The sequence below is a fragment of the Thamnophis elegans genome, chromosome 3, assembly GCF_009769535.1.
Source record: "Thamnophis elegans isolate rThaEle1 chromosome 3, rThaEle1.pri, whole genome shotgun sequence".
Classification (NCBI taxonomy): Eukaryota; Metazoa; Chordata; class Lepidosauria; order Squamata; family Colubridae; genus Thamnophis; species Thamnophis elegans.
Window position 1 is genome coordinate 19,116,256 of NC_045543.1, and position 25,382 is coordinate 19,141,637.

The 25,382-nt window shown below is 37.8% G+C and overlaps 1 protein-coding gene across 2 annotated transcripts; it reads left to right on the top strand.

Annotated features, from left to right (window-relative positions):
- Positions 1-424: 424 nt before the first annotated feature.
- On the top strand, positions 425-25,222 carry MCM8 (minichromosome maintenance 8 homologous recombination repair factor). Of its 2 annotated transcripts, none has more exons than XM_032212455.1 (19): positions 425-671; positions 2,237-2,403; positions 3,091-3,165; positions 4,592-4,674; positions 5,298-5,447; positions 6,169-6,272; positions 10,437-10,635; positions 11,738-11,823; positions 12,605-12,756; positions 14,009-14,207; positions 16,066-16,096; positions 16,745-16,885; positions 17,051-17,192; positions 19,382-19,577; positions 19,748-19,967; positions 21,424-21,633; positions 21,894-21,970; positions 22,549-22,738; positions 24,172-25,222. In XM_032212455.1, exons 2-19 carry the CDS (start codon positions 2,262-2,264, stop codon positions 24,262-24,264), a joined length of 2,490 nt encoding a protein of 829 aa, XP_032068346.1. In that variant the 5' UTR covers positions 425-671; positions 2,237-2,261; the 3' UTR covers positions 24,265-25,222. The 2 variants fall into 2 exon arrangements, with proteins under 2 accessions (XP_032068346.1, XP_032068347.1); XM_032212456.1 differs by having other exon boundaries at positions 425-630.
- The last annotated feature ends 160 nt before the right edge of the window (positions 25,223-25,382 follow it).

Sequence of the window (25,382 nt, forward strand, 5' to 3'; positions counted from 1 at the left end):
TCATGTCCATGTAGTGTACATTGGAAGTGGTGACCCTTCCGAGAGCTGCATGCAACGAAATTTCATTTTAATATACGCCGATTTAATGTGCATTCCAGGTGACAATAGAGTTATTCTAAAGTTCCTTAAGTTTTTTAAAAGTACTATGGAACAACTCCCGGAGTTGACGTCCACGCGCGACTTAAACCCGCCGAGATTGAAGAAAGAAAAGGCGGCGTTAAGGAACGCAAGAAGGCCCACGTGACTTGCTCTTTTCCCGCTTAGGTCAGGGGTCTCCAACCTTGGCAACTTTAAGATTTGTGGACTTTTAACTCCCAGAATTCCTCAGCCGAGGAATTCTGGGAGTTGAAGTCCACGAGTCTTAAATGTTGGCAAGGTTGGAGACCCTTGCCTTAGGTTTGGGGCGGGGGGGGGGGGTCGCGTGCGGAATCTCGGCAACGTAGCGGCGCCAATTCTGATTGGTTCTGAGCCTCCTCCCTCCCTCCCTCCCACCCCCCGGCATGCCAAGGGAAGCTTCGTCGCGCCGCGCCAAAAATGAAATGGAAGAACGGAACCAAACGAGGCGAAGAGATTGAGGGGCGGCCGATCGGGGACGCTTTGAGGCGTCGTGGCCGTCGCCCTCGGCTTTCGGTCGGATACCTTTTCACTTCTCTCTCCTTCTGCGTTCGGCGGTAACTAAGACTTTGAACCTCCAAAGCGAAGCCTTCGAGAGACCAATAATAATAATAATTTAGCCGAGTCTCCCCGCGGAATAGCCGAGGATTTTCTTTCTTTCTTTCTTTCTTTCTTTCTTTCTTTCTTTCTTTCTTTCTTTCTTTCTTTCTTTCTTTCTTTCTTTCTTTCTTTCTTTCTTTCTTTCTTTCTTTCTTTCTTTCTTTCTTTCTTTCTTTCTTTCTTTCTTTCCTCCTCCTCCTCCTCCTCCTCCTCCTCCTCCTCCTCCTCCTCCTTCTTTCCTCAAATGGATGAACGCTGAGCTTTATGGGAATAACTTTTTGCCTATGCCAGATATAGATTGACCATCTTCCATGATGATTGGATTAAACTCCTTAAAAAAATTTGACTCAGTGCAGTGTGCTTGGGTGGTGAGAAGGAAAGGAGGAGGGGTCCTCCGATTAACGACAGTTTTGTTCCAGGTTTTCTTTTAATAGTTATGTGTACAGGTGATCCTCAACTTTCAACAGTTCGCTTAGTGACGGCTCAAACTTACAAGGACAGTGAAAAAAGTGATTTATGACAGTTTTTCCACACTTACGACTGTTGCAGCATCCCCATGGTCACGTGATTGACATACAGATGCTTGACAGCTGAGTCACATTTATGACGGTGGCAGTGTCCTGGAGTCAAAAGGTGGATCACCTTTTGTGGTCTTCCGACAAGCAATGTTAATTAGGAAACCAGATTCACTTAAAAATGTGTTACTAATTTAACAACCGCAGTGGTTCATTTGCCACAAATGTGGCAGGAAAAGTGGTAAAATGGGGACAAAGTCACTTAAGTAGATTTCTCACGTAGCAACATAAATGTTGGGCTCAATTGTGGTCATAGGTCAAGGACTACCTGTGTAATTTTTTTTTTAATGATTTTGGGCTTGCAGTGAAATGGTGTCTTGGTGCAGTGCTATCAAAATGTATTGGAAGGTAACCCTGATTGTATTAATTAATTCCTAAATAGGTTTGCAACACGTATTTGGATATTTTTTGTGTGCTACGCCTATTGGATCCAATTCCAACAATCATGGATTTACCACATTAGCGAACAATTGAAGTTCCTCTAAATCAGTCTAACTTTCTACAGTAGTTAACAGGTCAGGGATAGGGAACTGAAATTTTCTAAATGTTATTGAAATGCTATTCTTGGAGGCCCAGTTACTAACTGGAAATGATCATTCGATATTGAAGATTCATATATGAGTTTATCAGTAATATTACAGGTTTCATTTGGGCCTGATATATTGTGTGAATCTACTGTTTGCCATTTGTAAACAAAAGTGTAAAACATTGTCCAAAAGTAACTAATTGTGATTTATTGAATAAAACAGTTAAATCATGGTTTAGTTTGTTTTAAAGACTTAGACGGTTCTTTAGCTTTGGGGCATATAGAGGGACTAGACATCAGGAACCTGAAGTAAACTGCTACTTATAATAATCTTCAAATACCAGCATAGAACCAAATCGATGTCTGCCTTAATAACTACTTAAAAATTAATGTGTGTTACACATGTATTGTCTTGATTCAGAATGCAGATCTATTAAAATGCCAAGATGAGTACTGAGCCAAGCAGGAAAGGTTCTGGACGAGGAGGAGGTGGTTTTCAAAGGTGGAGAAGAGGAAGATGGCAAGGGAGAGGAAAAGGAAACGGACAGAGAGAAAACTGGAAAAATGCTGGCGAAAAATTAGTGTTGGGTATGTTAATTCCACAAGTTTATTCATTTATTTATAGCATTCCTATGATTGCCCAAATCAAGAAACCCGACTGAGCAGTGTACAAAAATCACCTAACCCAGGAAAACAATACATACCATTAACCTCACCTTATGTTGCTAAAACAATGAAATGGCAAGCAAAAATAAAATGTATTTTAACTCAACCAGTTGAAAACTCTGCTTATCTTTGGCTGCCTTCCTTGTCCTTCCTGGGGGCCAACCATATATGGGGGGATGGGACTAATTAAAAAAAAGGGGCTGCCACCAAGAAGGCACACCTCATGAAGTGACATTGTTTCAGTAAAAATGAATGTTTTCATTCTAGAATGTTTCAATCAAAGTCATTCCAAATTACATCTCGGGACCTTTCCTGCATGATCTTATTTGCTTTGGAGGCTTAAAAAAAGTTTCTGATTTTTTAAAAAATAATAGCTTATAATAGCATAATACAATGCCAGAAGCCTGGATTATTATGCTATAATTTAGATAAAACTTTTAAAACTGAATCTTATGTTCAAGCTGTCCCTCTGTACAGTACAGGGAGTTATTACCTTTATCATTTTAAATCCAGTATTTGCAGCTACAGTATGTTGCATATAAATTGCTGTTAATGACAAATTTAAAGTGCTCAATTTTATCACTAACTTTTTGAGGGGGTACTTTTCAGCGCAACCTCATCTTATTCAAACAACGCTGGACCAGGCTACTCCATATAAAGGCTGGAAACTTTATTTCTCTGAAGGTGAGGTCTTCCTTTCCTTCTACATGGTACATTTGAGAGCTGGCTAGGATTGGAATTAAAAAGCTGTAGGTTGTGATGCTCTGGGAGACCATGAGCAAAATTTGAGAACAGGGTCACTTTTTTAAAAAAAGATTTGTACAATCTTTATGCTTGGATCGCTGGCAGAAATTGTTTCTGTTCTGTCCACATAAATTCCTTCTCTGCCTGAAAGAGGTAACCAAGACTGGAGTATCAGCCTTATGCTGGATTGGCAGAGGCACATACTGTATATCGACATAAATTACAACAGATTGAAGAAGTCGAGTGGGTGTGATGAAATAACAAGCAGGTGGTATATTTTAATATTACAACCTCACTTTAAAAGTGAGAAAGGGCTAGTACGGCATAGTGTTGGAGCTGGACTAGGAGTTGGTGGGGGACCAGATTCTACTCATCCTTTGGGTACAGAAGCCATTCCCTCTCAGCTCTTATCAACCACAAACTCTGCAACAAGCCAAATGAAAAACAAGATTTATTGCATATCTCTGGTATGATATAAAAAATAAAATGCAAGTAGAATACTTTTCTCTAAACATTTGGATTTGCATATGTAGTAGTACTGTTTGTTTCATGCACAAATAATATGGTTCGTGTAAGTTGTGCTGTTTGCAGTAAAGAAACCTGTTTATATTTAAAAAATGATGTAATATTTTGAAAGGCACGCAAATTAAAACTGAGTCTCCCTATCAGGAATAAATGGAATATGTGCTTTATAATATGATTAAAAGTTCACAAACTTTTAATTTCTTAAATATACAAACTACTCTAAAATACAATGGCACCATACTGAGGTTCCTTGTCATGCAATTCAATAGTTTTCATATGTATGAAGAAGTAAACCTGTGTTCAATGAAACATTAACATCGTATCATTCCTATGCATGCTAAGCAGCCTGTAGTTGGATTTCACACACTGTGCTAACCTTAATTTCATTGGTCTTGGTCTAGCGTGTGAATTCTCTCATTACAACTTAGTACTACATCACATGATGGTTAAATCCTGGTTTATCATGTGTATTCTATTACTTATTTTTGGCATACCTAAAACTTCATAAAATGAAGCTACTGCATAAGATTTCTCTCTGGCATGTAGCTTCATTAATTATGATAACTGCAGTCAAAGTAATGTTAGTAAGATAAAAAATGGTCAATAAAACAAAATTATATTTACCTGAAGAAATTAAATTCTCAATACTGTAAATATTAATGGAGTGTTTTAAATCCTCAGGAGAACTTTTTAAAGCTGCAGCTAAATATATTGTTATATTAAAGTATATTAAAGATTGGCTTGTAAAATCAATGTTTATTGTTTAATATGTTCTTATATGTTCAATGTTATCTACAGTCATAACTATATTAACTGTATTAATCAAAATTCTCCAATTCAGCATATGAGATCAACTCACCTTTTGTTCAGAAGATTGTAGCTTTTGAAACTTTTTTCAAATCTCGAATAGAGTTTTATGATAAGGTAAGTTATTAGACTATATATGTTGTTTGGGATACTTTTGTTTTCTGAAGCTGGTTTAACCACACATTTGTATATTTGCTTCTTGTATTTATATGCTGAGGGAATCCATGATCCTGGTATTTATGAGCATTTAATTGTGTTTTGTTCTAAGAGAATTTTGCAAATTGATTCTGTCAGACCCTTTCAAAAATTTATTTAATCTTATTCTTCAGCCCTCTGTGGTCTGATTTTTTAATGCTAAGATTTGTATTTGGATGGATGGAAAAATAAGGAAGTCTTGTCCTAAACTATACCCATTTTGCTGTTCATATACTTAATTACTTGCATAGCATTTGTTAAACTTTCAGTAAAATTTATCTGATTTTTATTGCATATGTCAGAGGTGTTGCTAGGTTCGATGAACAAAGAATTTATGAGATCATCCTCATATAATGCAGATGATGCATATTTTGGAATATGAGGTAGTTAAATCAACCATTGGCATTTTTAGTAAAATATTTTTCTTTAATATTTGAGAATGCTTGAACAGCTTATAACTATGATTAAAATAATATGTAATGGAGTAAACAACAAATGGAGTTGTAACTTTACTGAACACAAATTCACACGCCTCTATTTTATAGGATGAAGTAGAAAGAAAAGGAAGTATTCTTGTGGATTATAAGGAATTGATATGTGATAAAGAACTAGTAGAATCATTACCTGATGTTGCTGTTGAATTAAGAGATACACCACAAAGAATATTGGACTGCATGGGACTGGCCATTCATCAGGTAAATGCATTAGACAAATAATAAGATATTTTTACATTCCAAAACCTTATTATTCACAAAATGCAAATCTTATCTAAGAGAACAATTATATTTACACTTTATATAAAAAAAGGAACAATTCATACATAAACACATCTTAAAATAATCCTGGCTGAATTCAACTAAACTTAGAAATTTACATAAAGTTTGAGCCCAAATCTTAAAATAAACTATTTAGTTTATATTCTTGGGGTAAATGACGTGACAATAAAAAAGGGAGGATTATGAATATTTTATAACTGCTTGGCAGTGAAATGCTGCAGATGTGGGTTAAGCAAGATTCCCTATGTTTTGTAAAGCAGGCTAGCAAGAACAATATGAATTAAAGCAGTCCCATCGTTTAGAGGTGTCATAGTTGTTTCGAAAGCTGTTTGAGTATCTGCACATGTTGCATGCACAGTACTTTTGCTGACATTCACATCAGAATTCTCACACAAAAGCAGATGAAAACTAGACACAGCTGCATTAGGACTTTTTTACAAGAAGCCTCTAAAGAATCTCAATTGTGGGGATTGGGAGATCTTTTGGCATAGTATAGCAGGGACGATGCATACTATAGTGGAAAAGAAAAATAAATTACAAGTTTCCATTTGATAGTTAAAAGCACCATCTGATTCTAAAAATGATATTTCTATATTAATTATTTAATGGAACTCAGGCAGTTTCTTTTTTCTTCTCTAAGGTATTGATCAAAGACCTTGAAAAGCATGCTGCAAAGCTGCAAGGGCAAGAAGGGCTGCCCATTGACGAAGAGCCTATTATAAATATGCCACTTATTCATGCAAGGTATCTATTTTAGTTATTCAATTATGAGAAAAACTGAAAATGTTTTAAAACATTTTGCAAACTTTCTTATATATGAATACAAGACATTTTTGAAAAAAAAATGATAGCATAAGAAATCCTAGAAAAAATTAATAATATTACTAATTTCTAGAGTATTACAGAAAGCTGGTTTACCACTTGTACCAGTCATATTGTCAGGTACTGAGAATTTAATAGCTGCCAACTGATGTAAGGTTGTAATCTGTAATCTGTGAGCTGATGCAATGAGGATAATGCAAGGAGGTGTCTATATATAGGTGGCCATTAGAGGGCATGTCCCTCTCTTGTTGTGTATCTCATTTCTCTCCTTGTGTCCATAGCTGAGTGGTAAGGAATTGAATTGAATTGAATTTATTTCATTTATATGCTGCCCTTTTCCCCGAAGGGGACTCAGGGCGGCTCACAATCCAAGTCAAGGGAAGGGGTACAAATAAAGAATAAAAAAGACGAACGAAACAATGCACAATTTAAAAGCACACAACAATCATACCATTCGAGGGGGGGGGGGCGAAAGCTCTTTAGCCCCAGGCCTGTCGGAACAGCCAGGTTTTAAGGGCTTTGCGGAAGGCCTGGAGGGTGGTGAGGGTTCGAATCTCCACGGGGAGCTCGTTCCAGAGGGTCGGAGCAGCCACAGAGAAGGCTCTCCTCCGGGTGGTCGCCAGTCGGCATTGGCCGGCGGATGGAATTCGGAGGAGGCCTAATCTGTGGGATCTAATCGGTCTATTGGAGGTAATTGGCAGCAGGCAGTCTCTCAAGTACCCAGGTCCAATACCATGAAGGGCTTTATAAGTGACGACTAGCGCCTTGAAGCGTATCCGAAGACCGATAGGCAGCCAGTGCAGCTCGCGGAGGATAGGTGTTACGTGGGTGAACCGAGGTGCACCCACGATCGCTTGCGCGGCTGCATTCTGGACAAGCTGAAGTCTCCGAATGCTCTTCAAGGGCTGCCCCATGTAGAGCACGTTGCAGTAGTCCAGTCTAGAGGTCACAAGGGCACGAGTGACTGTTGTGAGGGCCTCCCGGTTCAGGTAGGGACGCAACTGGTGCACCAGGCGAACCTGGGCAAATGCCCCCCTGGTCACAGCCGACAAGTGATGTTCAAAAGTCAGCTGTGGGTCCAGGAGGACTCCCAAATTGCGAACCCTGTCTGAGGGGCGTACTGCTTGACCCCCCAGCCTGAGAGATGGAAAACTTGGCCAATTAGTGGGAGGGAAACACACCAGCCACTTGGTCTTATCCGGATTGAGTGCAAGCTTGTTAACCCCCATCCAGACCCTAACAGCCTCGAGGCACTGGCACATCACGTCAACCGCTTCACTGAGTTGGCACGGGGCGGACAGATACAACTGTGTATCGTCCGCATACTGATGGTATTTTATCCCGTGCCGTCGAATGATCTCACCCAGCGGCTTCATGTAGATATTAAACAGGAGGGGGGACAGGACTGAACCCTGCGGCACCCCATAATTCAGGGGCCTAGGGGTCGATCTCTGCCCTCCGACCAACACTAAAGGGATTTATCTACCAATGTATTTGTCTGTATATATGTATATATAAACCACTATTAATTGTCTAAAGGCTTTATTAATTGTCAAGGCTTTGTGTGCTGTGTACTATGTTTTGCTCCTGTTTATCTCATAATAATAGTCATTCTGCCAAAATTCTGACACATATTGACCAAATTGTGGATTGGCCCCAGTCAATGCTAGGATTGTTTTTACCTGGTGCAGAGAGCCAATTTATCACACAAGGCAGGGAATTGCAACCTCCTTATTCTGTGCAGCAACAAAGAGGTGTTCTTGGGATCCAAATCACAAATCAAGAACCTCTGGAAAAATACAGTAAATTACCATCGTTTTTATACATTAAAAAAAAAACCCACACAGAAATCACATCATGACTAGCAAGCAATAGGCAACAGCTAGTAAATTATTCATACCACTGGCAGATGGCCTTCTCAGAAGGTGGGTTCATTGGTAAAATATTGTAGCCTTTGTCCTTGTCCTTCTGTCTCTAATTGATAGTGAGTATACAATTTTTTCTAGATAATTTATCTACAAAAGAAATGGGGAATTGGCTTTAAATCTACTGCTTCTGAGTGAAAGGATGGCATTTTTTTATATAATAGCAACCACATGATCTTCTCAGGAATGTGCAAGGCAGAGCAAGCTGCTAAAAAGGGAAACAGATGAAAATGCAGTTTCTTTGACTCAAGCCTACTATACCAGTCCTTCCCTCGCCTACCATAATTGAAATCATAAGCAGTAATATTATTGTTGCATGTAGGAATAATTTCTCTGCCCACATTTATATTTATCAACAAGGCATACTTCGTTCAGAGAAATAGCTTGATAAGATTGCATCTTTCTGTTTATTTGATTTGTGAGGACAAATATTTTTTTCATTTCGACTTTATATCAAATGCAATTTTCTATTTTCTCTCCTCTGGGAAGCTATTCTATTGAAACCATAGACATCTGCCAGGTTACTCATGAATCACTCAGAAATAACATACTTCAGAGAAGTACGTTATTTAGAAATAGACCTAAAAATTAAATGGGCTTACTGTATATACTCGAGTATAAGCCTAGTTTTTCAGCCCACTTTTTGGGCTGAAAAAAGCCGCCTCGGCTTATACTCGAGTCAGTGAAAAATTTGCCCGAAATGGAGGAGAAAAAGGGGCGGGGCCATGCCGCTGGGTGACACTCGTGAATGGCCCAGTGCCCCTGTGAGTTTCCCCTCCCTCTGTGTCAGTTTGCCGCGCAGCGCGCACCGCACCATCCCCCCTCCTCACGTTCTAATGTAATGCAGGGCTGTCTTACGATTCCCCTTCCTCCCCCTCCTGCCGCTCTGCAACGATGTCGCACATCCTCCTTGTTATGGCAAGCAGCCACATAGCGATGTCCCACCTCCTCTGGTACAGTGATCCAATGATAGGAATCACTGTGCCGTGTGTCATAGGAGGCGGGACATTGCTCCCGCGGCTGCACGGGACATTATCATCACAGCGGGACATCATCATGAGGTGAGTGAAGTATTTCATTGAATACACCGCTAGTTTACTGTTTTTCTTTGAAATAAATATTCAAAAACATTATTGGTATCTATTTTTATTTTTGAAATTTACCGGTAGCTGCTGCATTTCCCACCCTAGGCTTATACTCGAGTCAATAACTTTTCCAGTTTTTTGTGGTAAAATTAGGTGCCTCGGCTTATATTCGGGTCGGCCTATACTCGAGTATATACGGTAAGTGTGCCTGAAATAGCCCTTCTCCAGAATGCAATCTTGGGTTTTAGTCTGCCTGAATGCAAGCAGTATGAATTTCCATTCAGACCATCTAGCAGTAATTATTTTCTGCCTTGAAGGATATTGCTTTGAAAAGATCTCATCATTGTACCAATCCGTGGAAGGACTTTTTCCATTATGTCTTTGCAGAGATTGCTATATAATTGGAATGATGTATTACAGCTTGAAAAGTCTATTTTTATTTGAAGTAGCGGGGCTAAACATTTCAAGACATTAATGAATGTTTTGATTTTTTGTACCATTGGATTTATTATTTTCTGGAAGGCATACAATTATGACATTATAAAGGTTCCTAAGCTGAATGTAACAATTATATTATGTAAGAATAAGTTAATAAAGGAAAACCTTCCCAGGAAGATTTATGTTTAATATTCTGATTAACTATTAAAATGCATTAATATCCAAATGCATACATATATGCAACTTTTCTCTGAATTTCTCTGAATTTTGGCCTGCTAAAATAATTTTCGGTATAAATGAAAGTGGATACATAGAAATAAGTTTTTACAATTATAATCGATTTGTGTTAAGACTGATTCATAATAGAAAAATGTTATTTTAACATATGTAGTATATTTTTCTAGAAAAAAATAACGCATTGGCTTCATGTAGAGAAACTTTAATTCAGTTTCATTTAAATCCATGACACATGTAAGTAATGATAAATCAATTTTTTTATTACCACTCTAATCTACCTATGCACACACCGTGGTTTTCACCAATTGTTATTATATGAATAGTACTATTTTAAACATGATGAACTCCCACTGAATTATCCATATATTTATTTAATTTGAATATGTTTTCAAATTTTTTAGAGTGTACAACTATGATCCAATTACTCAAATTAAGAATATTCGAGCTAATTGCTATGGGAAGTATGTTGCTTTACGTGGGACTGTTGTGCGTGTTAGTAACATTAAACCTATCTGCACCAAGATGGCCTTTATATGCAGTACCTGTGGAAATACTCAGAGTTTCCCTCTCCCTGATGGAAAATACACTCTTCCAACCAAGGTAATTAAAAAAGCCCTCAAATCAAAACTGCTACCTCCTCCTTTTTTCTGAGTAGTATTTAAAGTTTTCATGATGTGCTGTTTACTGCACATTTAAGCAATAGCAATAGCAGTAGACTTATATACCGCTTCATAGGGCTTTCAGCCCTCTCTAAGCGGTTTACAGAGAGTCAGCATATTGCCCCCAACAATCTGGGTCCTCATTTTACCCACCTCGGAAGGATGGAAGGCTGAGTCAACCCTGAGCCGGTGAGATTTGAACCGCTGACCTGCTGATCTAGCAGTAGCCTGCAGTGCTGCATTTAACCACTGCGCCACCTTGGCTCTAAGGACACACATCTGTTCTGACCCCCTCCTCCGTCCAGTAACGAATGCCGAGACAAGCTTAGCTGGAATGCCACAACACTTTATTAGCAGCAAACATAAATCTTGGTGGCTGAAAGCCCAAGCACGATGAACAGATAAAGAACCTTGGCAGCAACCCAGACTCTGACAGATACAGATAACAGCTTCTCCAGCGTTGATAATTAAGTTGAATCCTGCAACCAGACTCCTCCCAGAGTCTCTCCTTAAATACTACCTTGAGAGGAGCCTAATTACAACCACCTGGGTCCAATTATCTTCTGTACCTGCGTAGTTGTTCTCTACGTCAATCTGCCTGCCGTTGCCGGGCGTCCAGGACCAACTCCCTTGTCTCTTCCCCACTGCTCCAAGACCTGACGTCAGGAGCACACTCCCTTTGGCTTTCACCGCTGCTCCATGCCTCAGGCGCCTCCTGGTGGCCAACCAGCCTCTCTGATCCCTGCTCGGAGTCGGAACCCTGTCCAGGGTCCTCCACATCTTCCAGAGCCAACTCATAAGGCCCCTCGCTGTCGGAGTCTGTTTGCAGCTCCAACGGCTCCTGCTGGGCCACAACACTCATCATACCTTGGTGAATGGATTTTGCAAATTGTAATTCATTTTAGGAGTATTTATGATGGAAAAAAAAAATCAAGCATAAGTGCAAGCCTCCCCAAAACATATCCAACAAATGTGGCTCACAACAAATATGGTTGTGATATAAACTTTCTTTTGTGCTAAATTTGAACATTAATCTATTTCAGTGTTCTTTGCCTGAATGTCATGGACGATCCTTCACTGCAGATAGAAGTTCTCCTTACACAGTTACAGTGGACTGGCAGTCGATTAAGTAAATATATATTATTACTGTAATATTTTGGAAATTTAGAAATTTAGATTATTTACAGTAAATGCAAGGAATTATAGTCTCTTTTATTGTAATGTTAAAAAGTTCTATTGAAAAATAATTCAATTCAAAGAAAATATCTCATTTTTTCTATAAAGTTATCTAGAGATAATAACCTCCTTCGTCTGTAAGATTGGTATTGTGAGAAATCTAGTGTGAACTACTTGTACTTCTCCTTTCTCCATAAGATTTGGATGCTTTTCTGAGATGCATATTTAGAGTAGAATTCTTTATTGGCCAAGTGTGATTGGACACACAAGGAATTTGTCTTTGATGCATATGCTCTCAGTGTACATAGGGAGAATAAAATACATTCATCAAAAATGAAAATATACAACACTTACTATAGGTTACTAATAAACTGTCAAATCGTACTAGGAAACAAATAAAATAATATAAATTGAAATATACAAGCAACATGATTATAGTCATAAGTGGGAAGAAATAGATACTAGGAAGGAAGAGAAGAATAATAGTAATACAGTCTTAGTAAATTATTTGACAGTGTTGTGGGAATTAGTTATAATCTTTGATTCATATTTCATTTAACCCTATCTTCAGCTCTGAGAAATGTTTGCCAAAAATATATTGGTATTCCAAAACCAAAGGAAAAGCCAGAATGCTTGTTTTGATCTATCTACATACTGTATGCTCAATATTTTATAAATCTTAATTCTCCTCCATCAGTGGTATCACATCTTTTTTTGTTAACTTGTTATCCCAGAATTCAAGAACACATGTCAGATGATCAGCGAGAAGCTGGGAGAATTCCTCGGACAATAGAATGTGAATTGGTTCATGATCTTGTGGACAGTTGTGTTCCAGGCGATGTGATTACTGTTGCAGGAATTGTCAAGGTATCGAACACGGAAGAAGGTGAACTACATCAACTTTTATGTATTGACATCTGTACAGTATTTTTATACATTTTAGAAAATGGCTATTCATTCAGTTGTCTATGTGTATATTTGTATTTTGCCCAATTAGTGGGCCAAAGTAAAAATTAGTTTCAAAGACTAATTTGTCATGAGATTTAAATTAAAACAAAGAGATCAAGGTGGCGCAGTGGTTAAATGCAGCACTGCAGGCTACTGCTAGATCAGCAGTTCAGCAGTTCAAATCTCACCGGCTCAGGGTTGACTCAGCCTTCCATCCTTCCGAGGTGGGTAAAATGAGGACCCAGATTGTTGGGGGCAATATGCTGACTCTCTGTAAACCGCTTAGAGAGGGCTGAAAGCCCTATGAAGCGGTATATAAGTCTACTGCTATTGCTATTGCTATCAGTATGTTGGTACACAACAAATTGAAAACAGTGTTTTCAAAGAGAAACTGCCCTTAGTTCTTTTCTTCTGGGTAGTGAGGGCAGCTGAAGCCAAGAGTTGCTATATGTTTAGTTGCAAAGCAGTCTTCTGGAACAGTGTCCTTCATAGTATTCAAGATGGTGAAAAATCAACATTTCCAGAGACCATTGTAACTAAACACAGTTTTAGCTGTTTTTGTATTTTTATCTTACAATTACTTTATCTTAGTTTACTTGGATCTTGTAGTTTATTTTATTTACTGGTTTTTAAGATTTATTGTGGCTGTTTTAATGCTTCTCCATCACATAAGTCTCCAAGTATCACTTGGATTATGATGAGGTACAAATACAGTAAATAAATAAATATACTTTATAAAGCAGGACAGTTAAAGCTGTGTAATAAAGGAAAATACGTTTAGCTCAGGGGTGGGTTTCAACCGGTTCGCGGCGGTCCCCGCGAACCGGTTGGTCGGCGAACCCGGAAGTAAGTAACTTCCAGGAACGGCAAAGGGCCCACCCTCCCGCCCGCGCTCCTTACCGGTCTTTGAAGGCTTCTGTGCTTCCACGCAGGCGCATGGCATATACAGCGCCTGCACGATTCTCCGTGAGCAGCTGGAGCATCGCGTAGGCGCTAAGACGCATGCGTGAACTGCACGCGTGCACGAGGACACCGCTGCCCCCGTTCCAACCGAACCGGTTGGAACAGGATTAGCAACCCACCACTGGTTTAGCTCCAGGTTGACGTTTCATTACACAAACCAGGTAACAACCTAAGTTACATCTTAAAGCAGAAAAATGATCATGATCTTTCTATTGATATTTTAACAGGAGCATCAAGAAATAAAAATGATAAATGTGTCTTCCTATTATACATTGAAGCAAACTCCATCAGTAATACAAAAGGCCAGAAAATCAAGAATTATGAACATGGATTAAACCAGCAAGGATGCATGGAGTTTTCTCTTAAAGATCTTTATGCAGTCCAAGAAATCCAAGCTGAAGAGAATCTGTTCAAGCTAATTGTCAGGTATGTCATTTATTGCAAGTTAGGGGACTAACAACAATGGGGTATCTGTCTTACCATATCAATCAGATATATAAGATATATAAATCAGCAAAACAAGAAAATGTAGGTGTTTTAAACGTGATAATATAACTATTGAGAGCCAGCATGGTGCAGGTGTTAAGCTGTTTGATTGGTGTTGGGGAACTGCAAACTCAGGTCCACTTATGGCTTTGTAAGTGACTTGGAGCCAATCATTCTCTGTTAATTCCACCTTTCTCACAGGTAGTGTTGTGGTTGAAAAAAATAGGAGGGAAAGTTATGTCTGTCTCCCCCCCCCCCCACTTTTGAAAGGCAAGATATGAATCTGACAACATTTTACCGCCCTGTTGAACGGATAGAAATGCAGTAAAAAGCTTACTATGAGTTCTTACAGCATCATAGGAAATGGCAGATAATGCCACCCTCTGAGTTGCTGGCAAAATATGGCACTCTTGAAAAGCTTCAGATGTAGGAGATGATGTCAGTTATACCATTTTTGACAGCACAAACACCATTGTAGACAAAGCATGAGGCTTAAAAAAGTTACAATGTGTCAACTGACAATCTGTCTTTTAAATATTATTTTCAGTCTACAACTGATTTAAAACTAGGCTACAATGATTTATTTCTGTTGCTTATTTGTTATCTAAAAGGATAGTCTAAGAGTACAGTACAAGAATTCTTTTTGTATAACAAGTAAACATTTATACAAGTGTGGAAATCCTATCCAATCTAAAAGATAATGCCTTAGACACCTAAACCTAATTACATTTAACTTGAATTGATTTCAGTGGCATAATAATAATTTATTAGATTTAGTGTGGCTATCAACTCCAAAAGTGTCTGGGTGGCTTTAATGTAAAATTAAAACAGTTAAAAACATTGCCACAAAATGTTATTGCTACTATTATGATCAGTTGCACAGCCAGCCAGATGTTTAGACTGGATTTGGCATTGTTATCCACCTACTGAATCCTTCCTAAGGATCAGGGATAGGCAGATGTTGATACTTGATGGTATTAAAGGTATCATCACAAGATGCAAGCTGTTCCAACTAGAGCTGTATTTTACAATTGACTACTAGTGATTTTGCAGTGTTAATTGTGTTCACATGTTTTGGGATTGCACCCAAGGTGCCTATTACTATTTGATACATATTTGCTTTTTATTGCCACAGTTGTTTCACTTCTATCTGCAGGTCAAAGAGTAACGCATATCTAGTAAATATTATTTGTTCTGATTAGAATTTAATTTTTCTGAGTTTCTCTTTGCCCCCATAATACATAATTTAGAAAACTTATTTTTCAAAGTATAGGAAAGCCAGATGCTATGCACTGTAACCTTCCTGGCTACCTTGGGTGTTCCTTCTCTAGTATAGTAGTAATCTGCCTATGTGCTTTTAGAAGGCTATAGAATTTGATAGGAGAGAAATGGGTTGGTATAGTGGTTAAGGTGCTGGCCTAGAAACCAGGAGATTATGAGTTCTAGTCCTGCCTTGGGCATGAAAACCAGCTGGGTGACTTTGGGCCAATCACTCTTTCTCAGCCCTACCCACCTCACAGGATTGTTGCTTGGGGGGGGGGGGAAATAGAACTGAATATTGATATGTTTGCCCCCTTGAGTAGTATATGCAAAAGGATAATCCCTCTTGCAATAGATAATCCAGTATGCATCCATACTTAATTAGTATTGCACAATGCACATGTATAATTCAGATGAATGGTGCTTCATTTGCATTCGTTTTATATTGGGTTTGCGAATGAATAGATTTGAGATACGTAATCTTAAATATGTTTTTCCATTATATTTAACCTGGTAATACAATTTGTTTTCTTCCTAGCTCTCTTTGTCCTACTATTTATGGTCATGAGGTAAGTATAGTCTAATAGAAATATTCAATTATTTGTATTCTAAATTCTTAGTAGAAAATAAAATATATTGCCCTAGTTTATAAACTATATTTTAATGGTCTGCAAAGAAAATGTGAATGAGGTTATTGTTTCTGGTGTTTCTGTTACTATAATCCCTCTATTAGCATTATTAATATTATTCAATATATTATATCAGCATCAAAATGAGTTTTTTATTTACATAATCTGATTTATGCTTGCTTTCAAGACCTTAATAAAACTATATGGAAGGGTTCTGACAATATGCCTAATAGCTACCTATAAAAATGCACGGTTATTTTATTAAAATGATCTGTGAATTAAAAAGTGCATAATGGTTACAAAGACTTGTAAAATAACATGTTTACTGTTCTGGCACTATTGTGCCGTAAAAGTTTTTGTAACAATTTTTGGAGGACTTTCTTTAATGCTGCACTTTACAAGATTGAAAGAAATGAAACAAAGTTTTTTTTTTAATTGTCTGAACCTGGTATGTTACTATTTCATTTTTATTACTTCTGAAGAGTTAGAAGCTTCTTAAAAATATTGATAGAGAATAACTGGATCATGTAGTACTTAGATTGAATTGTCCCTTGCAAATATTTTATGGTTTGCTTTCTCGTGTCACAGGTGGTAAAAGCTGGTTTAGTGTTGGCATTATTTGGAGGATGCCAAAAATATATGGATGATAAAAACAGGATTCCTATTCGAGGGGACCCACATCTTCTCATGGTTGGAGATCCAGGACTGGGGAAAAGTCAGATGTTGCAGGTATAGATTCATTTGTTCGTTTATACATGCACGGAGTATTATTTCAAAATAATTACATATATTCTTCCTTGGGCATTTTTTTCTTTTCAGTATAATTGGGTATGTTATCAATATGGGTATTGGTCTATAATATGGAAAGCTAGCTTTTTCAATTTGTTTCTTCAGGCTGTGTGCAATATTGCACCTCGGGGAGTATATGTCTGTGGTAATGCCACTACTACATCTGGCCTGACTGTAACTCTGTCTCGAGACAGTTCCTCTGGAGATTTTGCACTGGAAGCTGGTGCTCTTGTACTTGGAGATCAAGGTAGTGTGCTCAAGTGTATTTATCCGAACAAGAAAACTATGTAAACCTTATAGATGGGCACATTTATGAGGTTCCACCACAAATCCGTGGTAGACTAAAGCGCGCTCGACGAAAGCGCGTACGTGACGTCATCACAGCGCGACGAAAACTGCACGCTGTGAGCGGTAAATTTAAAATTAAAGCGAAAACCTTACCCTAACCCCCCCAAACCTAACCCTTAACCTAACCCTAAACCTAACCCTTAATCTAACGCTAAACCTAACGCTAACCCTTAACCTAACCCTAAACCTAACCCTTAACCTAACGCTAAACCTAACGCTAACCCTTAACCCTAAACCTAACCCTAACCCTAACGCTTAACGTAACCCTAAACCTAACTCTAACCCTTAACCTAACTCTAACCCTAACCCTAACCCTTACCTTAACGTCAATCGGCTTGCTTTAATTTAATTTTAATTTAATTTATTTTTAATTTTATTTGTTGCGCTGCTGATGACGTCACGTACGCGCTTTGATCGGGCGCGCTTTAGTGGACCGCGGTTTTGACGGGTCACGCATTTATGATGATATAAACTTTCCTTTTACTGTAAACTTGAGATGCAGTCTTAACTGACAGGCATATATTTTTCAAATGTTGGGAAACAGAATGGGAGGAATCTGATGAGAAAGAAGTAAAATGTATAGACTGGTAGTAATGTTTACATAAAAACAAATACTTACATAGGCAGATACTTTGAGCTAAATTCCCCTCCCATTCATGTCGGAGGTACCATTTAAGGCACTTTTTGGGTTGAAAACATTAGCTGGTGACATTACCACTGCAGAGGTGAGTTGATCCCGGTTCGGACCGGTAGTGGTAATTGGGTGTGGGTCAACGAACCGGTAGTGATGGCTGGCTGACCACGCCCCCGAACTGGCTCACAATGCCTCGTGTTCGCCACGTGCATCCACACAACTGCCTCCTAGTGCCTACACACAGCAGCATGGGCTCTTCAAGGAGCCCTGAGGCTTCTCAACCACTGCCTCCTAAGTGGGATTGAGCCTCGCCGCATCCTCGATGCACTGAGGCAGGAGGTGGCAGTTTTGTTTGCTGCCTGCGAGCTCCAGGGGTGCGGGGGGGCAGCAGCCAAGCGAGCATGCCAGGATCTTCCGGCTGCTTTTAATCTGCAGTTTACTCATGAGCAAGTTTACTCAAGAGCATGGTGCTCGGCAGCCTGCAGATTGCTGGCTTGCTCGCTCAGCTGCTGCCCCCACCCTCTGGAGCTCACAGGCAGTGAACAAAATCACACACTCTTCGGGCCCTCCAGATCTCCTGCGTTCAGCTCAGCGCGACTGGTTGCTGCTTTCTTTGGCCTTTTTCAAAAACGTTTTACAGCATATTTTATTTCCCATCTCCAATTTGAAACATAAATTTGCCAAGTCACGCCCACAAAATAAGCCACATCCACAGAACCGGTAGTAAAAATGTTTGCATTTTTTACTACCAACCCTGCACCATTGTCTGTGCCTGTGGAGGCTCTTGTCCCCGTCAAGGAGGTAGAGTTAAGGGATGGCAGCTCATCCCGCCATACAGCAGCACTCTGATCTTGAACGTGGGCTTGCTAACCTCCAACCCAGCTTCCTAACCATGTGAGCCAGTGTGCTCCTGAGAGCTAAACTGATTAAATATTTTCCTTCCTTATGAGAATTCACCACTCCTTTTTTTTAAAGCACTGAAGATTTACTTAATCTGGTAATAAAACATCTTCAGGCAAAAAAGAACTGAGTTTAGAGAGTACTAAGGAGTCCACTGTTGAAATGATTGGCTACATTTCCGTACCATGTGATGAGTTGCAATTCAAGTATCCTGTCAGAAACCATTTCATGAGAATCGAGGAATTTATGTTATCTTGAAAAAAAATACAAGCTCTAAATAAAGTGTAGATCAAAGTGTAGCATAATAATATATACAACAATTTATTAATAATAAGCATTATTTAGGAATTTCAAAAACCTATTAGTTCGATAGTGTTCTTTAAATGCTTACCGTGAAAGATTTACGGCTTAGTGAAAAGGGAATTCTCACATTTAAGTACTAAATTTTTCCTTGGATAAATTTCATTTTGAGCATGATGGATTTTATATCAGCAGTCTTCTTAGTGTTGAACAATTAATTGCCTTGCTTACTTTGTAATTATTTTTCTTTTTAGGTATATGTGGAATTGATGAGTTTGATAAAATGGGGAGCCAGCACCAAGCTTTGCTGGAAGCTATGGAACAGCAAAGTATTAGTCTTGCTAAGGCTGGCATTGTTTGCAGCTTGCCAGCAAGGACATCAATTATAGCTGCAGCAAATCCAGTTGGGGGTCACTATAACAAAGCCAAAACCGTATCTGAGAATTTAAAGTAAGTACTATATTTTCAAACTGTCTGCTTTATAGTTTACAAGACAAACAAAAAAGTAAGGAATTTTTAATTACATTGCTTTTGTGTGAATTTTGTGTAAATTCTGAAGCTGTATTCAGTTCTTTGAGGTAGAACTGTAGTACTGTACTGGATTTGTTTTTTCCATGTAGGATGGGAAGTGCTTTGTTATCCCGATTTGACTTGGTATTCATACTGTTGGATGTTCCAAATGAAGATCATGATCATTTGCTTTCTGAACATGTGATGGCGATGAGAAATGGAAAACAGACTGGATGCAGCAGTGCTACTGTGACTCGTGAGCATTCCCAGAATTCAAATATATCGGTCCTTGAAGTTCTTTCAGACAAACCACTAGCAGAGAGATTAAAGGTAAAATATTTGTTCATGTTTTGACTTACTATATCTTATCATCAGGGAATGCTGATGATGTCTGGAAAAAAAATGATATATTTAGTATATTTGAGATGAATTGTTTTGAGATGAGTTGTTTTGTACATTTTATGTTTGAGATGTTGAGTATAGTTATTAGAGGAATAGGATTCTCCTGTTTTGCTACAGCATAGTTTGCAAACTTAACATTATAGCATTAGAGGGGACTGAATTCTTTATTTTATCTTTTCTGTTCTGGGAGCTGTTGGCCTCATAGGGTAATCTAGAAAGTGTAAAAAAAAGTAAATGTTTGACATCTGTGGTTAGACAGAAAATCAGAATTCTGTAATATATGAAAATAATATGTGGAAATTAGCAATATTCAATAGATATTTTTTCTGATTAGGATTTAATTCAGTGGTAGGATTCAATTTTTTTCACTACTGGTTCTGTGGGGTGGCTTGGTGGGCGTGGCTTGGTGCACATAGCAGGGAAAGGATACTGTAAAATCCCCATTCCCTCTCCACTCCAGGGGAAGGTTATTGCAAAATCCCGATCAGCTGGAACTCAGGAGGCAGAGAATAGATGAGGGCGGGGCCTATCAGAAGTGGTATTTACTGGTTCTCCGAACTACTCAAAATTTCCCCCACCAGTTCCCCAGAACTGGTAAGAACCTGCTGAATATCACTTCTGATTTAATTTTCTGAGTTTGTCTTCACCCCCACAAAATATATACAGTTAGGAAACAAAGGATAGGAAAGCCAGATGCCATGGATTGCAGCCTTGCACCTTAAGAGTTTTTGGCTGCTGGGGTTTTCTGTCTCTGCTATGAGAATAGTCTTCATATTTTGAACCCTCCTAAAATTTCTGTGTGATTTTAGAAGGCTACAGCATTAGATTTCAGAGATCCATTTTGATGTAGTGGTTAAGATTCTGGTCTAGAAACAAGCAGGAGACTTACAGTAGTCCCGCCTTGGGTCTGAAAGTTGGCTGGGTGATTTGGGTGCCAGTCAACCTTCTCTCAGGCCAAATTACCTCACTGGGTTGTTGTGGTGGGGAAAATAGGAGGAAGAAATAGTAGATACGTTCTCTGCTTTGAGTTACTTATAAAATAATAAAGGTGAAAACAGCAGTGTCTTTGTAAAAGTAACTTTCCTTGAAGTTTTTAGTCAAGTGTTCAGTTTCTGCTTGGAAGCAATAACCTCTTGGGCAAACACTCTGTGAGAGATAAAGAGATGCCAGTTCCCATGGACAAAACACTGGGAAGGTAGAACTCAATTATTAAGCTTCATTTTTGTACAATGCTTTAACATTCCAATGTGAGGCTGAGGTGGGAGGTTAACTTGTGTCATTAAATTCTCTTTGAGGGCTATTATAGCTCCTATCTGCTCATACCATTTATTTTTCCAGTTGAAATGGAATATTATAATGTCTAAATAGTATTTTTAATTGTTAGCTCGTTCCAGGAGAAAACTGTGACCCAATTCCACATCAGTTGTTAAAGAAATATGTTGGCTATGCAAGGCAATACGTTCATCCCAAGCTATCTCTAGAAGCTGCTCAGATACTCCAGAAATTCTATCTTGAGCTCAGACAACAAAGTCAAAGAGCAGATAGTACACCCATCACAACACGACAGCTAGAATCATTGATCCGCCTAACTGAGGTAAGTGTTACTAAGAATTTTACAGTAGGTGTATTTTGACAGCCCAAAGTACTGGATTTTAAAGCATGGAGACTATAATACAGATTGTTTTTCTTATGTTGACTTATATCTGGTTTATTTTAAATGGCACATGTAGGTGCTACCTGACACTGAAAATTGATCAAATCTAAATATTTTTGTGACTTGAGGAAAACCAATGTTTCTACCAATTAAATATGGATGATTTGTATATAATATTAGCATTACTGCTTTTTTTTAAGGCACGATCCAGATTAGAGTTAAGAGAAAAGGCTACCAAAGAAGATGCTGAGGATGTTGTTGAAATAATGAAATACAGGTAGTACAAACTTAATAAAGTACCATGGTAATAAAATAAAAATCTATGAGCTTGCAATCTGCAAACTGAATAATATGCAAACTGATCAGCAGTGGGTTCCAGTAGGCGCTACTGTCGGTTCGCTCATGCACGCGCTTGATGCACACTGCGCGCGCATGCAAAATTATTCTGCGCATGCACAGAAGTGAAAAACAAGATGACGAAGCCTACGGCTCTGCCCAGAAACCAGTTTGGGGGCATGGTAGGCCTGAGTCTCTGCCAGTTCCAGTGACCCAGGCCGCCAAATCACTACCAGTTCGAGTGAACCGGTCTGAACCGGTAGGAACCCACCACTGAAACTGATGCATTTTTCAACAAATAAAAATCAAAGTAAAATAATCCAAAGTAGAGTAACATGCATTCAATAACCCTAGCACAACCTAGTAGAATTATAAAGTGAATGTGCTCTTTTATTAAGCTCATTAAAACTTTCTGATTAAGAAAAAAAACCAAAGAAAGTTCTCTGCCTCGTTTGCAGTTGTATTTTTAATTTTGCCCTCTTGCTGACTATGTACATTTTGATTCACTCTTTTCTCAAGTATGTTAGGAACTTACTCTGATGAGTTTGGGAAATTGGATTTTGAGCGTTCTCAGCATGGTTCTGGAATGAGCAAAAGGTCCCAAGCAAAGAAATTTATTTCTGCCCTCCATCGTGTTGCAGAAAGAACTTATAACAACATTTTTGAGCTTCATCAACTCCGGCAGGTTGCTAATGAATTTAATATGAAAGTAAGTTAAAATAAATATGTACTCTAGAAGGATAAAATTAGCTATTTGATATTATCAGCTATTGATGTTAACAGTTGGAAGAGAGAGGGTTACTGTTGCTTCCACTATCTCTGGTTCTATTGATTGAAGGGACCTGGAGTTCCAGCTTTACTTTAGAAACAATATTTGAGTTTGATAGTATTGAATGTGACTTGCAGATGACAAAAAATATATTTTGTTGCTTGGGAATTTTGTTATTGGATGGAGGTAATATTTAAGCTATTTTAACTGAAAGTCCTTTAAAGTTGTATTCTTTCTGCAATATTTTACTATGTGAGCACTAGTACCAAGTTTTCTGCCCAATTTTCAGTGTGTTTAATCTCCTCCCACCTAAGTTTTTAATTTTATTTTACAATACATCCATATCAATGCGTGAACAGTGTGGCATCTGGGTATCATACATTTTAGTACAAATAAAAATAGTGCTGTTAATTGATTTATTACATTCCTCGAGCTTATGTAGTTCTAGTGTTAATACACATATTTGTATTAAATTGTAGGCTTTCATTATTTAATTATTCAATGTTTCAATATGTTATTCCAGTGCCAATCACAATATTGTTTAAACATGCATAATACCATCATTCAACTTCTAATCTTCCCTCTTATTATTACTTTTGTCTTATTGTATAAAAGTCTATAATAATATTAGTATATTTAATCTATTTTGCTACATTTTAACTGAAGATTTCCATTATTTTTTTTATCTTAAAGCATAACATTTGAAATATCAGTTGAAAAAATGAAGTAGATTAAATATGATAGGATACATTAAGGCAAATTTAATGTAGTGGTTAAGGCACTAGGCTAGAAACCAAGAGAAAGGAATTTCTAGGTCCTACCTTAGGTACAAAGCCAGCTGAGTGGCCTTTGGCCAGTCCCTCTCACTCAGCCTTAGAAAGCAGGCCATGGCAAACCACTTCCAATATCTTGCTAAGAAAACTGCAGGGAATCACGTTGACTCTAAAGTACTAAATAAACAAACCCATTGCCTTATGGCTGTTCTTAAGTGGGGGTTCCTCAAGATTCTTTCAGAGGTCCACAAAATCAAAACTATTTTCCTGCCTATGTTGAAAAATTACACATTAAGTCCCATCAAACAATTATGAGAAGCAACAACAGTAGTGAATGCATCAGTGTTAATTTTTTTATATCGCAAATATCAATAAAATATAACCCATACAAACAAAATCTCTTTTGGGGATTACACATATAGATTTGTATATATGTAGATTTGTTTCCTATATGATTTTAAGTGGAAAGTTTCCATACTATTTTGAAGTTCCTCTCCAGTTTAAGAAAAAATGGATAGACTTTTTTAAAATCCTTTCCAACACAATTTAATATTTTGTAGTTGTTCTTGATCACACAGCTATTGGTTTTTTTTTTTTTAGATACCTGACTTTGAAAACTTCATTGCATCTTTAAATGATCAGGGTTATTTCTTGAAGAAAGGTCCGAGATTATATCAGCTTCAGACAATGTGAAGTAGTTCAATAACTAAAGAGAACCGTTTACTAAGAAGAAAAAGAAAGGAACATAGAGGATTGCAACTCATTCCTGTTTCTTTTCAGCAGAATTCTTGCCTGCTAATACCGGTATGAGTGTTTGTAGAATTCATGCATTGGTTAAAACAATCTGAAACAAGATTAATGTAAATGTAGTAAGGGCAGAAGAAACTGACTTCCCTACTCTTCTTGACATTCTTGAAAAAGGTTCTGTAAGAATCTGATAACTCAGATGATACGTGTTGTGATGCAAAGGATATGGGAAATATCTCAAATACTGGATGAAGAAAGTGAAGGGGCTTTATTTATCTACGTATTGACATAAAACAATCCATTTACTAATTATAATACTTTTGAAAGCTATATACAGTAATGTTTCAAACCACTCTTGTTAACATTTTGCCTGATTTGAGTCATTTTGTTAACCCTATTATTTATTGATTTATGAATATGGTGCATATTTTAAAGTCAAAGTACACTTGCATTTATTTAGTCTTCTGTGAATGAGCAAAGTTCATGTTCTAAATATTATACCATTAAAAGAATACATTGTTGGTTTATTTAAAACACTTAGTTTGGTAATCCTTAATTTGACAATAAGTTGAGTACAGATCAGTATATATAACAATCACCAATTAACAAAAATGGAAGGTTTTCTATGTGGAGAATCTTAAATTTATTATCTTAGTGGAATGAAAGAGAAAGCATGCATCTCACATTGGGCAATGCAATAACTGGACACGGTATGGACCAATTTCTAGTGCTTTTTTCCCCTATTGAAAAATAAGTATGACATTATCTGTCACTTGTGTAATATATGTATGTTTTTGAAATTACAGTATCAGTTGATTTCATTTATTTATTTATTTTTATTTAGCAATTTTCTACATTGCCAATCTCATCAACTCCCGGCAGTTTGCAAACATGCTATAAAAATGACCAAAAGGCACAGTTACAAACAATTAAAAAACAAGGTTAAAATTTATAAGTTAAAAGTAAAAAACAAAGTTAAAAAGTTAACAGAGCTAAAAGTTAGCAAGGCAAAGGGAAAACTTTCAAGTAAGGGTTCTGGAAGGCCAGAAGAGTGGGCTTCCCTT

What these genes read in the sequence shown, in the direction of transcription:
- MCM8 (XM_032212455.1), top strand. Translation starts at nt 2,262, where the DNA reads ATGAGTACTGAGCCAAGCAGGAAAGGTTCTGGACGAGGAGGAGGTGGT. An exon ending in GAAACTTTATTTCTCTGAAG is followed by an intron (nt 3,166 to 4,591) that starts GTGAGGTCTTCC and finishes TCTCCAATTCAG; the next exon opens with CATATGAGATCAACTCACCT. An exon ending in AATACACTCTTCCAACCAAG is followed by an intron (nt 10,636 to 11,737) that starts GTAATTAAAAAA and finishes AATCTATTTCAG; the next exon opens with TGTTCTTTGCCTGAATGTCA.